The sequence below is a fragment of the Balaenoptera acutorostrata genome, chromosome 10 (assembly GCF_949987535.1).
Source record: "Balaenoptera acutorostrata chromosome 10, mBalAcu1.1, whole genome shotgun sequence".
Taxonomy (NCBI): Eukaryota; Metazoa; Chordata; class Mammalia; order Artiodactyla; family Balaenopteridae; genus Balaenoptera; species Balaenoptera acutorostrata.
Window position 1 is genome coordinate 47,796,952 of NC_080073.1, and position 14,901 is coordinate 47,811,852.

General features: G+C 40.5%; 1 protein-coding gene across 14 annotated transcripts in view; it reads left to right on the forward strand.

The window, feature by feature from the left end:
* The window catches only part of TCAIM (T cell activation inhibitor, mitochondrial), a 39,093-nt gene that overhangs the window by 22,199 nt on the left and 1,993 nt on the right, over positions 1-14,901 (forward strand). For 9 of the 14 annotated variants that reach the window (XM_007193476.2, XM_007193477.2, XM_057554633.1 and 6 more), the window contains 6 exons: positions 306-428; positions 2,810-2,907; positions 3,195-3,286; positions 7,224-7,456; positions 8,421-8,552; positions 13,070-14,895. In XM_007193476.2, the coding sequence (XP_007193538.2) occupies positions 306-428; positions 2,810-2,907; positions 3,195-3,286; positions 7,224-7,456; positions 8,421-8,552; positions 13,070-13,703 (1,312 nt within the window). In that variant the 3' untranslated portion in view covers positions 13,704-14,895. Of the gene's footprint in view, positions 1-305; positions 429-2,809; positions 2,908-3,194; positions 3,287-7,223; positions 7,457-8,420; positions 8,553-13,037; positions 14,896-14,901 lie in introns of those variants that run through there. The other 5 variants (XM_057554635.1, XM_007193479.3, XM_057554634.1 and 2 more) reach the window with 5 other exon arrangements.

A 14,901-nucleotide genomic window follows, 5' to 3' on the forward strand; every position in this document is an offset into this window, starting at 1 on the left:
ATCTCTGGAAATCTAGCAACAGGCTGGGTGTAATTTAAATTGAATTTTTTTGATAGACAAAGGAAGTTGTCATAAGTAGAATATGATTTAACAGATGCTGGCATATCTCCAAGAAACCTATTTTAGAAGTATTTACTCTAAATGAATAGAGTTGGCAGCAGTACTTATAATTTGGTAAATGTTTGATGGCAAACTCGGTTTAACACTGGGGCTGCTTTAAGTCAATGAACACGTCGTTCAATAGTAGAAATGTTTGCATTATAGTTAGTATTGCAAAGTGTATATCTCTGTTTTTTTCTTTCTAGATCCTGGTTAGATAACAATGGGAAAAGTGCTGTTAAAAAGCTGAAGAATAGTTTGCCACTTAGAAAAGAACTAGATCGTTTAAAAGATGAACTGTCCCATCAATTGCAGCTCTCGGATATCAGGTAATGAAGAAGAGAAAACCTAATTTAGAGATTAAAATAAACATGTATTACCTTTTGGTAAAGGTTTCTAACAGTTAAATATTTGCATCTTTAATTATTGTGTTCACTAAATATTCAGTTATCTTTTTATGAAAGTAATCAAATGTTTATGTAAGAAAATCAATATGAATTTCTTGTTTAAAATAGTAAAGTAAAGTTTAGATACTGATATTTTTAGCATAATAGTTTTTTTTTAACATAATGGGCTTATAAGAAAAATACACTTTTCCTATGCCCATAATGTATAAAAAATAATTATTTCCCAATCATGTAAGACTGGTACTTAAGTTTAAAAAGAGGAAGGGAGATAAAAAATAAATGTTGTATTCTTTTATTCTATGTTATATAGCATGACTTTTTTTCTTTTTTTTCTTTTCTTTTTTTTAAATTGAGGTATAATTGACATATAACATTAGTTCCAAGTGTTTTACATGATAATTCATTATTTGTATACATTGTAAAATGATCACCACAATAAGTCTAGTTAACATCTGTCACCATACCTAGTTACAAAAAAATTTTTTTCTTGTGATGAGAACTTTTAAGATCTACTCTTTAAGCAACTTACAAAATGCAATACAGTATTATTACCTGTAGTCACTATAACTTGACTTTTGAAATGTTTTCATAAACTTAGAAATCACAGTTGTATAAAGATACATGCTGAATCTTTATTTATTATAAAAATAGATTTAACAGCTGTTACAACCCTAAGGAGGGGGTGGTGTGATTCAGTCATGGGACTCTGCATTACAAAAACCCTGAGATATTGTCATCTGGTCTGGAGCTTAAACTTCTATTACTCTTTGCTGTAGCCTGTTTTGTTGTTTTCAGCCATCATTATCAGGACTTTTTACTTAGATTGAACCAAATGACCATTTGGGTACCATAACAGCACCTTTTTCCTGGGCTTGCAGAATACAGATAGTACTTATATATTCTATTCTTATGTATTCAAATCATAGTTGTCCAAGATAATTCAAATTTCAGAGGAAAGTGTTTACACTTGGACTGTGTGGGATGTTTGGGTTTGTGGTGATAGCTGCTGTCTTTTCATCACATCCAAGCTTTGATTATAGGGGGCCCTTGCAATTCCATAATCTAGTAACAGACTTCACTAACTAAAAACAGAATAATAAGATCCTTCTTAAACGTTTATAAAAAAACAAATTAATATGCATGAAAATAACTTTTTCTAAATAAATTTTAAAAGATGTGAGAAGGCAGAATGGATCAGGAAAATGAAAGGATTTCTTAAACATAAAGAGAAATAAACATTATTTTACAGTATAGTGGAGAAATTTCTCAGCTTTAATTCTTACTATGGTAAATATCAATAGCTATAACCCATATACACAAAAGCTCTTCGAGGTTCTCAGTTTTTAGGAGTGCAAAGGGGTCCCGAGACCAGAACACTTGAGGACCGTGGACATGAGTGTCTCGGCTTACTGGGAAATTAACCAAGTCTCCAACAAAAGGACAGTCACAACAAAAGCATTGTGACTGATGACATTGTGTGTTAAAGGAATAATTTTGAAAGCCGATTTCACTTTACCAGAAATGACATTCGTCAGAATTGGTGTTAGGATGAAGAAGGAACCTAAGTTTTCTGAAAGCCTGTTGAGCGCCTTACTCCTTCACATGTTCATCCCCTGTGATTTACGCCACCTGTGCTGTAAGAAGTGTTCCCCACTGGGCAAGCAGGAAGAGAAACCTTAGGAAGACCAGAGGCAGCTTGTTGAAGGTCACAGAGCTAGTCAATCACAGAATTAGCATTCGAAGGTTGGTTTTCTGACACCACTTAATACCGGTGCTCTTTACGCATACACAGAAGCGCCTCTGTGACATCATGTGAATATCAAGTTCCATTTTGTCACTGAGATGTAATAACGTTCATCTATAAAATGAGCAGATTACATGATGTCGTAAAAATCATTTTCTCTAGAATATGATTAAAAAAATTCTGATAAACCGAACTGGAATTCCTAGTTGGAACTTCAGTCTAAGACAACATCATCGTCATTGAACAATGTAAAGAAGAAAAAGATCTTTGTCAAAGTTTTCCCCATTTCATCCTCTTATTTTAAGAGAAACAACACAGTGTATTTGCTTGTTTTAAGTCTTTGGATAGCTGAATATAGTGCTAAGGTTTTTACCCTCCGGTAAACGATTCATTTCCCATTTGGCTGCTTCTTGAAACATGAGTTAGTTTGGAAACATGTTGTGTGTCTCCTTGAGAAAGCAACTCCTCGGCTTTCCCGGGAGTCAAGCAGTGGGGGCGCGTGTGTGCCTCCCTCTGGGGGGACAGGGGTGTTAATGGGCCGTGTGCTCTGTTGGACCAGGTGGCAGAGGAGCTGGGGCATCGCCCACCGCTGCAGCCAGCTGCACAGTTTAGGCCGCTTAGCCCAGCAGAACTTGGAAAGCCTTAAAAATACAAAAGGTAAACAATTTCCATTCACTTCCAAAATCCATATCCCTTAACGGCTATACACATTTGTAAATTCTAGAGGAAAGCTAAGTGTTGAAAGTCTTTGTATTGATAGATGTGACTTTATATCAGCTGAATTTTAAAATCTGTTCCTTTGACTTAGTGACAAAAAATTAGACTTGAAGTTTCTACCGAATTTAATCCTGAGTTGATACATGAAATTTACAGAATTATTTGCACAGTGCTGAAAGAATGAAGCCTCTCTGGACAGTGACCAAAGGTTTGTGTTTTATCACCAGGATGTACAATAATATTTACAGACCGGTCCGGGATGAGTGCAGTGGGCCATGTGATGCTGGGAACAATGGATGTCCATCATCACTGGACAAAAGTAAGAAAAAGCTTAAAAACAAAAAAAATCTCTAATTTGTCATCGACATGCTTTTGTTTCAAACTATGCTGATATGTCAGTAAACTAAAAAATATTTGAATCATCCTGTTTGCAGATCAGATGCTTAATATTTTGTAGTTTAAATTCTTAGAGGACTGATTTTTAAGTCCGTTTTTATTTGGAAATTTTATAGTCTTTTCTGAAGCATAGCCTAAAGCCCTTCATTCTGTTGTTTTGTTTGTTTTGTTTTTAGCAGATTTACTGTGGTATAATTGACTTACAATAAACTGCACATATTTAGTGGGTATAATTTGATGAGATGTGACATATGTAAATACCCGTGAAACCATTACCATAATCAGGATAGTGAACACATCCGTCACCCACAAAAGAATGCTCATGTCCCTTGTAGACCCTCTCTTCCATCCACCACCCCCTACCCAAGCAACCACTGGTCTGCTTTCTGTCACTATAGATTAGTTTATATTTCTAGAGTTTTATGTAAGTGGAATCACAGAGTATGTTGGGGTTAGGATCTGATTTCTTTCATTCGACATAATTTGAGATTCATCCATGCTATTGCATGTACTTTTCCTTTTTATTTCCACGTAGTATTCCATCATATGGATATACCAGTTTGTTTATCCATTCACTTATTGATGGATGTTGGGTTATGTCAGCTTTTGGCTACTAGAAATAAAGCTATGAACATTTATCTACAAAGTTTATATGGACGTATATTTCCTTTTCTCTTGGGTAAATACCTAAAAGTGGAATGGCCAGATACATTAGGGTATTTTAACTTAAGAAACTGCCAACACTCGCTATGGTCCTCTTTTTAATTTTAGCCACTCTAAGAGGTGTGTGGTTCTATCTCACTGTGGGTTTAATTTGCATTTCTCTAATGATGAATGGTGGTGAGCATCTTTTCATGTGCTTTTTTGCCATCCATATATCTTCTTTGGTGAAATATCTGTTCAAATCAAATATTTGGTAGAAAATATTTGCAAACCACCTACCTGACAAAGTCTTTGTATCTAAATATATAAAGGACTCTCAAAGCTCAACAGTAAAAAAATAAACAATTAGAAAATGGGCAAAGAACATGAACAGATATGTCACAGAAGAGGACATACAGATGACGAATAAGCTCATGAAAAACCATAGGGAAATGCGATGCGATGTCACTGCACACCTGTCAGAATGGCTAAACAAAAATGATGACACCACCAAACGCTGGCGAGGATGCAGTAAAACTGGATCACTCATGCATTCCTGTTGAGAATGTAAAATGGCACAGGCACTCTGGCAAAGAGTCTGGCGGTTTCTTATAATAGTAAACACGTGTTTACCATGTGGTTTGGCAGCTGCCCTCTTGGGCATTTATATGAGAGAAATGAAAAATTATATTCACACCAAAACTGTACACAAATGTTCGTGATAGCAAAAAACTAGGAAGAACCCTAATACCCTCCAGTGTTTGAATGGTGACACAAACCTTGGCACATGGATGCAACAGAACACCACTCGGTGGTAAGAAGGAATGAACTGCTGATACAGGCCACAGCTTGGGTGGCTCTCAAGGGCGTTGTACAAAGTGAAAAAAGTCAATCTCACAAGAATACATGTTGTATGATTCCATTTATATAACATTCTTCAAATAATAAAATTATAGAAAGAACAGATGAGTGGTTTCAGGGGTCAGGGGGTGGGAGAGCAGAGGTTTCTATGGCTATGGAAGTGCAGCAGAGGGGATCCTTGTGATGGAACTCTTCTATGTCTTGACTGTGGTCGTGTCACATGAATCTCTACGTGTGATAAATCTGCATGTGATTAAATACACACGAGTGCAAGTAAGACTGATGAAATCTGAACAAGGTTAGTGGACTGTAGCCGTGTCCGTTTCCTGGTTGTGATTGTATATAGTTTTGCAAGATGTCACCATTGGAGAAACTGGGTGAAAGATGTGTGAATCTACAGTTATGTCAAAATTAAAGGTGTTTAAAACGTAGCTACCATTTACACATGAATAACTCGTTGAGAGAAAAATTGAAAAGTAGGTAGTAAAATTGTTTTTCAAAAAGTGTTAGAAGTATATTATAAATACTTTGTAGAATTTTTATACTGCTATTGCTTTTATTATAGCAGAGTTTTTGATGCCTTTCAACTCCTCTAACATAACTGCAACTTTCTGTATAAAATCTGAGTCCGTAATGTAGGACACAGGTCCTTCCCTGATCCAGCGACACCTGCCTCTTCAGCCTCGCCTCCTTCCACTTAGGCCACATGTGCCACCCTCCAGCCACACCAAACTCCTTGTTTTTGAACCTGCTTTGTCCCTATTGGTGCTTCCAGGTTTGCACATGCTTTTTTCTTTCTCTGAAACTTTCCCACATGCAGCTAACCTTCTCTATTCCTTTTTTTTTTAATTGAAATATAGTTGATTTACAATGTTGTATTAATTTCTGGTTTACAGCAAAGTAATTCAGTTATACATACATATACATATTCTTTTCCATTACGGTTTATTACAGGATATTGAATATAGTTCCCTGTGCTATACAAGAGGACCTTGTTGTATATCTATTTTATATGTAGTAGTTTGTATCTGCTAATCCCAAACTCCTAATTTATTCCTCCCCCACCTCCTTCCCCCTTTGGTAACCATAAGTTTGTTTTCTGTGTCTGTGAGTCTGTTTCTGCTTCATAGATAAGTTCATTTCTGTCATATTTTAGATTCCACATATACGTGATATCATATGGTATTTGTCTTTCTCTGTCTGACTTACTTCACTTAGTTTGGTCATCTCTAGGTTCATCCATGTTGCTGCATATGGCACTGTTTCCTTCTTTTCTATGGCTGAGTAGTATTCCATTGTATATATAGACCACATCTGCTTTATCCATCCGTCAATAGACATTTAGGTTGTTTCCATGTCTTGGCTATTGCAAATAGTGCTGCTATGAATATTGGGGTGCATATATCTTCTCAAATTATAGTTTGTCTGGATATATGCCCAGGAGTGGGATTGCTGGATCATATAGCAACTCTATTTTTAGTTTTTTAAGGAACCGCCATACTGTTCTCCATAGTGGCTGCAGCAACTTACATTCCCACCAACAGTGCAGGAGGGCTCCCTTTTCTCCACACCCTCTCCAGCATTTGGTATTTGTAGACTTTTTGATGATGGCCATTATGACCAGTGTGAGGTGGTACCTCATTGTAGTTTGGATCTGCATTTCTCTGATAATTAGTAATGTGTCCAACCTTCTCTAAATCCTCGTTATCTTTTCATATTGGTTACATTAGACGTCTTTAGAAACCTTTCCTTGACCCTCCAGTCCCTTCACCCTGATGTGGCACTTGGTACACTGAATTCTGATTCTTGTTTTGTTTCCCTGCACCCTGCCCATAAGCCCTGGCAAACAGGGACACAAATTCTTATCATCTCTATATTCCAAGGACCCAGTTTAGTACTTAAGTACATGGTAGCTGCTCCATAATTGAATTTAGTTGAATTAAGGGAAATTCTGAAGGAAGAGACTTGGAATTGAAATATGTAGACTTTATTTCTAAAACCCTTCTTTATTATTCCATTTAATCTTTCTAACCTAATTTGAGATTCTTACCTGAATATTTAAATGTTAGAATTTAAGACTTATTTTTACTTGGAACATATTTCTTTTCTTCGGCAATCTCTTCAATTCCTAGCTAAAAGTTCCTAAGATTTACAGTGGTTTGTTTTGGATATTAATATTTCCAGCATTCCATAGCTTTTTTCTTATTGCTTACTTGAACTTTCCTTCTAGGAAAATAATTTATAATTTTCTTGTTAGAATTTCTCAATACCATTTATCAAAGTCCTAAACTTGGACTATTAAAGTACCATAAAACTAAATATTCCTTCCCTTTTCTTTTAAAAAAAAAATACTGTAGCTTTTTGAAAGATTACCGAGTTATTTTGACCTGCAGAGGAGGCTGATGCTTTTGGAGGACCAAATAAGCTATCTTCTAGGTGGCATCCAAGTTGTTTATATCGAAGAATTACAGCCAGTGTTGACACTTGAAGAATACTACTCTCTTCTCGACGTGTTCTATAATAGACTCTTGAAAAGTCGAATACCTTTTCACCCTCGAAGTTTGCGTGGTTTGCAAATGATCCTTAACAGGCAAGTATCTAAAACAATTACTTTTATTCATTCACTCAGATGGGCTGTGTGTGTCCATGCATGAAATTGTTTTGTATTTCCACGTGTGATTCTTAGGAATTAATTAAAGAAAGGAATGCCACCACCTCTGTTGGCAACACTCTTTTACACATGAGAAAAGCCACCATGAGAGGATTGAAAGATTGAGTCTCTAGAACATTGTGTGAATATATTGCCACTTACAGGGCAAATCAGTCCTGTGGAAAACTTTATAGGATTATACTAATGTGAAATCAACAGCGTGCATATCAGGCACCATGCTTGCTACTTAAATGCATTATCTCTTTAGCTCTCACAACCTCACCATGGAGTGGGTTACTACCCCCATCTTACAGATGAGGAAGGTCACAGGGCCGGGAAGGGTGTGGTCATCCTGATAGTGTATCTCTTTGGGGACAGCAAAACTTCAAATCAATTCTGCTATACAGGAAGTCCACTACATATGAACCTTCAAGCTGCAAACTTTCAAAGGTGCAAACGTGCGTTCACATGTCCAATCTCATAAGTTAGTTCATGTGTCTGCTGTACATTGTCACATGCATGCATCCTCTACAAGTGGTTATGCTTTTGTGTACTTCACTGTACAGTACTGTAGAGAGTACAGTAGTACAGTGTCTTTATTTCAAGTGTTTGTTTTTTATGTAGTATTTGTGTGAAAAGTATTATAAACCTACTAGAGTACAGTGCTATATAGCCAGTTGTGTTAGTTGGGTACCTAGGCTAACTTGTTGGACTTAAAAATTGGACTTAGGAACGCACTCTCGGAACGGAACTCGTTCATATGTAGGGGACTTACTGTACCTTTAAGGTGGGTTTTCTTGATGAGTTCCTTTTCCATTAAACAGACTAAGAAAATCGTTTCTTTGGGGGTGGAATGGGGGTGGAGAGGTCGCTGATTTTTCCTTTTACGTATGCTTTATTACAGTGACAGATATGCTCCCAGTTTGCACGAACTTGGGCATTTTAACATTCCGATCCTCTGCGACCCAGCAAACCTCCAGTGGTTTATTCTCACCAAAGCCCAACAGGCAAGAGAGAACATGAAAAGAAAAGAAGAGTGAGTTCCCTTAGCCCTCTTCCTGTCTTACCATTCCGTCTAATCGTTAAAAATATTCAGGTAGTCAGAACTCATAAGTATGGGAAATTAAAACTGTATTGAACTTAGGAAATCGACTATATTAAACAGCATGTCACTTAGGAGTAACATATTTATTTATCCCCCCGGTGGTGCCAGGGATTGGATGTGGCTGTTTTCTCAGTGTAATAACCTCAGCTGCATTCCCACCATGTGCCTCAATTTGAGAAGCAGGGCTTGTTAATGTAAAAGTCAACTCAGGAGCAGAGTGAAAGATAAGAGTATCAGAAAGAAACTGTGCAGATGATGGAAAAGGGTGGCAACAAGGGGGGAAAACTCAGTTACTACTTGATTAATTGGAATCTTCACTGTTTAAAATTTTGAAATCTGCTGCTAGAAAACAAGCCTCGTCTGCACTGTCATTAAATTGAGAAGAAATCTTAGAGTGAAAAAGGTTTTTGGTTCATAAGCAGTGCTGTCTCTATGCCATTTGTATCCTTGAAGGAATCCTGTTGTAGTCAGTAGTTTTGTAGGCAGTTAGATAGTGTTGATGATGTTTCATGGATCTACTATAAAGAAAGGGAGAGTATTACATTCAAAACAGGGCAGTTTTCCTAAAGACATGGCCTAAGGAGGTTTGGCTAGCAAGGATTCATTCATTCATGCAGCCGTCACTTGCTGTGACCGTTGCGGATCGGAAGCTGTGAAAGGCGCCACTGGTAGAAAGATGAAGGCCTGGTCCCCAGGCTCGCAGGAGATGCAAGTGCCCTCAGCGTCAGGGGTGGTGGACGGAGAGGGGTCACGCGTGAGAGGAGCCGAGGCTGATGCTCTGGGAAGGGAACAGGAAGCAGAGGCTGTGGCCGAGGAGGACAAGCTGACGTGTCCGGGGAGGAGGGTAAGGAGGGCGGGGGCAGGAGCCTGGTGGGCGGAGGACCAGGGTGATTGTCCGAGTGTGCTGCTGGGGCCCCCCTCTGGTTACTTACTTCTCTGGCCTCGCTGCCCGTTCTCGCCTCGATCTACACAAATTGCTTGTTTAAAAAGCCTAGGATGTGAAACAGAGAAAGGGTGGCCATGCAGGAGGGCTGTGGACATGATCTGTTTCCCAGGAGATGATGGGGTCATTTTATGCATCAAATAAGTGAAAGAGTCACATATCTGTTTCACTTGTGGAATTGGTGACAGTTCCTGGCCAGATCCTATTGAACAAATAGCCTGCTTCTTGATTGGTTGGTGAGCATTTGTGTTTGTGTCGTTACCTTTTCTAACCATAAGTTTGTTTTCGAACACTATGAGTCTGTTTCTGTGTTGTTAATAAGTTCATTTGAATCATTTTTTCTTTAGATTCCACATGTGATATCATATTTGTCTTTCTCTGACTTCCTTCCCTTAGTATGATCGTCTCTAGGTCCATCCATGTTTCTGCAAATGGCATTATTTTGTTCTTTTTAATGGATGACTGATATTCCATTCTATGTATGTACCACATCTTCTTTGTCGATTCCTCTGTCTGTGGACATTTAGGTTGCTTCCATGTCTTGGCTATTGTAAATAGTGTTGCAATGAACGTTGGGGTGTATGTGGCTTTTCGAATTATGGTTTTCTGTGGATATACGCCCCAGCAGTGGGATTGCCGGATCATATTATAGCTCTAGTTTTAGTTTTTTTAAGGAACCTTCATACTATTCTCCATAGTGGCTGTTACTAATGTCCATTCCCACCAACGACATAGGAGAGTTCCCTTTCCTCCATGGCCTCTCCAGCATTTATTGATGATGGCCATTCCAACTGGTGCGAGGTGGTACCTCATTGTAGTTTTGCTTTGCATCTTTCTAATAATTAGCGATATTCGACAGATGAATGGATAAAGAAGATGTAGCACATATATACAATGGAATATTACTCAGCCATAAAAAGAAACAAAATTGAGTTGTTCGTAGTGAGGTGGATGGACCTAGAGACTGTCATATAGAATGAAGTAAGTCAGAAAGAGAAAAACAAATACCATATGCTAACACATATATATGGAATCTAAAAAAAAAAATGGTTCTGAAGAACCTAGGGGCAGGACAGGAATAAAGATGCAGAGGTAGAGAATGGACTTGAGGACACGGGGAGGGGGAAGGGTAAGCTGGGACGAAGTGAGAGAGTGGCATGGACATATATACACTACCAAATGTAAAATAGATAGCTAGTGGGAAGCAGCCGCATAGCACAGGGAGATCAGCTGGGTGCTTTGTGACCACCTAGCAGGGTGGGATAGGGAGAGTGGGAGGGAGATGCAAGAGGGAGGGGATATGGGGATATATGTATACGTATAGCTGATTCACTTTGTTACACAGCAGCAACTAACACAACATTGTACAGCAATTATACTCCAATAAAGATGTTAAAAAATAAAAATAAAAATAAAAATTTTTTTTAAAAGTTACCAATGTTGAGCATCTTTTCATGTGCCTTTTTTTTCAACAGTGTAAAATTTACCTCTTGAAATTGGCTTCTGGAAAGTCTGCCCTGTTTGAATTATTTTGCGATTACCAACCCCAGGACATTTCTTGAGGGCAGGTGTCATTTACAGCCCCCCCAGGCCTTGTGACTATTAAGTGCCCATCAGCACTGGTTTTTAACTTGTTTTTCTGGGAAATGGCCACAAGGCGGCAGGATTTCTTCATGCCAGCTCTGCTGCCTTGGGCACCCAGAGCCTTAGGGAAACTTGTTTCTGGGTTGTAAATTAGAGTGGAATGTGCCAGAACAAACACCCAAGAGCTTTTGTCTCACTGCCCCTTCCCCCTTCCCCTTCCCCCCCAGACAATACCCAACCCCTGCAAAACCACCCTGCTGAGTGTGCTGTCGTCCGGAGGCGGGGCGACTCTACAGACCACTAGGAGACGTGGAGACCAGGTGACTTTTCAAAGCTCTTCCAGCCCAGAGAGTCCACCATCCTTTGGGTGCAGTGGGCTTGGTGTAGCTGTAGGAGGGCCCGCCTGGATCTGGAGATTGTGGTCCCATCCAGAGGGGACCAGGCACTACAGGGCCAAGGAGGGGCTCATTTGCTGGCAGATCCTCCCCAGCTCCCTCAGCCCCAGGACAGTCCATCCTTGGGAACCAAGCCTGCTCAGGCTCTAGGGATGTGACACCTGCCCAGGTCTTAATATTCACAAGGCCTGCAGGGCTGTAAATAAATAACACCTGTCCTCAAGAAATGTCCTGGGATAAGTAATCAAAAAAGAATTCAAATCAGTGCAGTATTTCAAGAAGCCAATTTCAAGAGGTAACTTTTATTCACAGTTTAAAAAAAAAACATGACAAGATGCTCAACATCCCTAATTATTAGAGAAACGCAAATCAAAACTGCAACAAGGTCTCACCTTGCACCGGTCACAATGGCCATTACCCAAAAGTCTACAAACTATAGTAGCTGGAGAGGGTGCAGAGAAAAGGGAACCCTCCTAAGCTGCTGGTGGGAATGGAAACTGGTAACAGCCACTATGGAGTACATTATGGAGGTTTCTTTAAAAATTAAGAATAGAGCTACCATATGATCTGGCAATCCCACTCCTGGGCATATCTGGAGAAAACCATAATTTGAAAAGACACATGCATCCCAATGTTCATTGCAGCACTACTTACAATAACCAAGACATGGAAGCCTCCTAAATGTCCATGAACAGAGGAATGGATAAAGAAGATGTGGTCCATATATACAGTGGAATATTACTCAGCCATAATAAAGAACGAAATAATGCCATTTGCAGCAACATGGACGGACCTAGAGATGATCACACTCAGTGAAGTGAGTCAGAAAGGGAAAGACAAACATGATTATCACTCATATTTGGAATCTAATTTTTTTAAAATGATGCAAATGAACTTACACAACAGAAACAGACTTAGACTTCAAAAACAAAGTTATGGTTACTCAAGAGGAAACATGGGGTGGGGAGGAATAAATCAGGAACTTGGGATTAACATACACACACTACTACATGTAAGATAGATAAACAACAAGTACCTAGTATATAATACTGGGACCTCTACTGAATATTCTGTGATAATCTGTATGAGAAAAGAATATATGTGTATGTATAACTGAATCACTTTGCTTTACACCTGAAACTAACAATGTTGTAAATCAACTAGACCCCAATAAAATCTTTAAAAAAAATAAGCACTGAAGGATAAACCAGAACTAAGTTAATTAATTAATGAATTGTAAGTCTCACCTACCCTCCATTGTGAGGCCTGATGATCTTGCTACATCGTATCTGCTGCTTTTTCTGTTTTCGCACTGGGCGTTCTATAGCTTTGCAATAGTGCCAGTAGATTTTTAAGGAAGGAAACTAAAAAGAAGTAAAAATCAAATATTTTAGTTTTTGAGCGTTTCATCCACCAGTTGCTGAGGTAAATCTAACCCAGTGATTCATCTTGATTCCTGTCCTGCTTCCTCATTCCCCACATCCCGGCCGGCAGACCTCTCAGCTCCACCTTCTCCGTCTCTCCAGAACCCCGCCCGTCTCGTGTCCTTTCCTGCTGCGCCCGGGTCTCAGCCTCCATCGTCCTATGATGCCCTGTCCGGTGTCCACGCCTCCACATGCACGCCCCCCCCAGTGGATTCTCAGCCGAGCAGCCGGAGGGAGTGGTCCTTATAGAGCCCAGATGTGCTCCTGCCTGCGAGGCCCTGCCATCGGCCCCCTGAACTCGCCTCCTAAGACGCTGCCCTCACTCCTGCTGCTCCTGCCAGAGGAGCTTCTTACCTCCTCAAGGACCCGCGCTCTGCCCCTACCTGGAGCCCTTCTCCCCCATGGCTTCAGGCTCCGCCCCTTCCCAGCCTCAGGTCTCAGCTCCCCTGCCACCCAGCAGCTTCCCCTCATCCCTCTCACCTGCCGCCCATCTCCCTATGACACGCTCTTTTCCCTGTTCATTTACTGTCTTTCCCCCACCAAACAGCATGTGAGCTTCATGAGGGCAGAGGCTTTGTCTATTTTGTTCGCTCTAGTGCCGGGGTCGGGGCCTGGCACTTGGGAGGCTTCAGTCAATACTCACCGACTGGATCCACTGACGCTCATGCTTCCCTGGCCTCCTTCTGGCTCTGGGCTCCGGAGCCTTCATCCCTGTCCCCTCCAACACGGAGGGTAAAGAAACCATTTGCTGCTGGTCCCGTCACGCCTGCCCCCTTGGCCTGGGCCCTCTGCAGCCGTCTGCCCCGGCCCGGCTGAGCCTCCCCCTCCCCGCCGCCTTCTCTCCTCTCCCTGCGCCGCGGTCCCTCCCTAGTCCGGCCGCCTGCATCGCAGCCACGCGGTGCTGCTTAGGCAGCCTTCTTGCCTTAGATGAAGCCTGTTCTGAGACAGTGGTTTTCAGACACTTTGAGCTGCATCTCTCTTTATAAAGTGGATTCTCAAGTGGAAACCCAGTTGATAAAGATCAAGGTTGGCAGGTGCTCCAGTTGAAGAGGAAAGGAACTGGAGGCCGTCCATACCCACGAGGGCCCTCAGAGCACCTCTGCACCACCCTCGGCTTGCTGAGCCGTGTAAAGACCACTGTTCTCAGCTAACGTCTGGGTCCTGTCCTTCCAGCCCCTGCACGACTTTCTCCAGGTTGCCTGACTTGCAGCGCCTGTGTCTTACCCTTGTCAGGCGGAAGACAGAACCTGTGCCCTGGTGGGGAGAGAGTGGGAAGGGCGGCCTCCTCCAGCCCCTGGTCCTGGGGTTTTTTCAGGAATCTCCAGAAGTCGCTCCTGCCCGGGTCAGGGTTGGACTGTAGGGCTTCCTGAAGCTGCCGGTGGTGCTCTCAGCTTCCTGCTTTTCTCAGTCACCAACAGCTGCTCCTGGAGGCGGGATAAGAGGCTTCTGAATTATGTATTAATTAGACAACAAGGACCTACTGTAGAGCCCAGGGAACCATACTCAATATTTTGTAGTAACCTATAAGGGAAAAGAATCTGACAAAGAGTAGATATATGTATGTATAACTGAATCACTTCTCTGTACACCAGAAGCTAACACAACATTGTAAATCAACTATACCTCAGTTAAAAACATTTTTTAATTAGAAATTAAACTTAAATAAAATTTTTTAAAAGCCAAAAAAATTATTGTATTAATTATCTTTAACCCATTACTGCTAAAAAAATTTAACAAATACTTAGAGATACATGTGGAAATAATAGGTGCTACAAGATACCTATGGACAGTCTTCTGAGCATATAATTTGGCCTTTGTGGATACCATTTTCAGTGTTGAGAGTAGAAAGTTATGGCCCAATATACAAAAATGTTTTTTACATTTTATGTTCTTTTATTTGGTTATAGCTTGTGGCAATCATGTTTGTTTTCAAC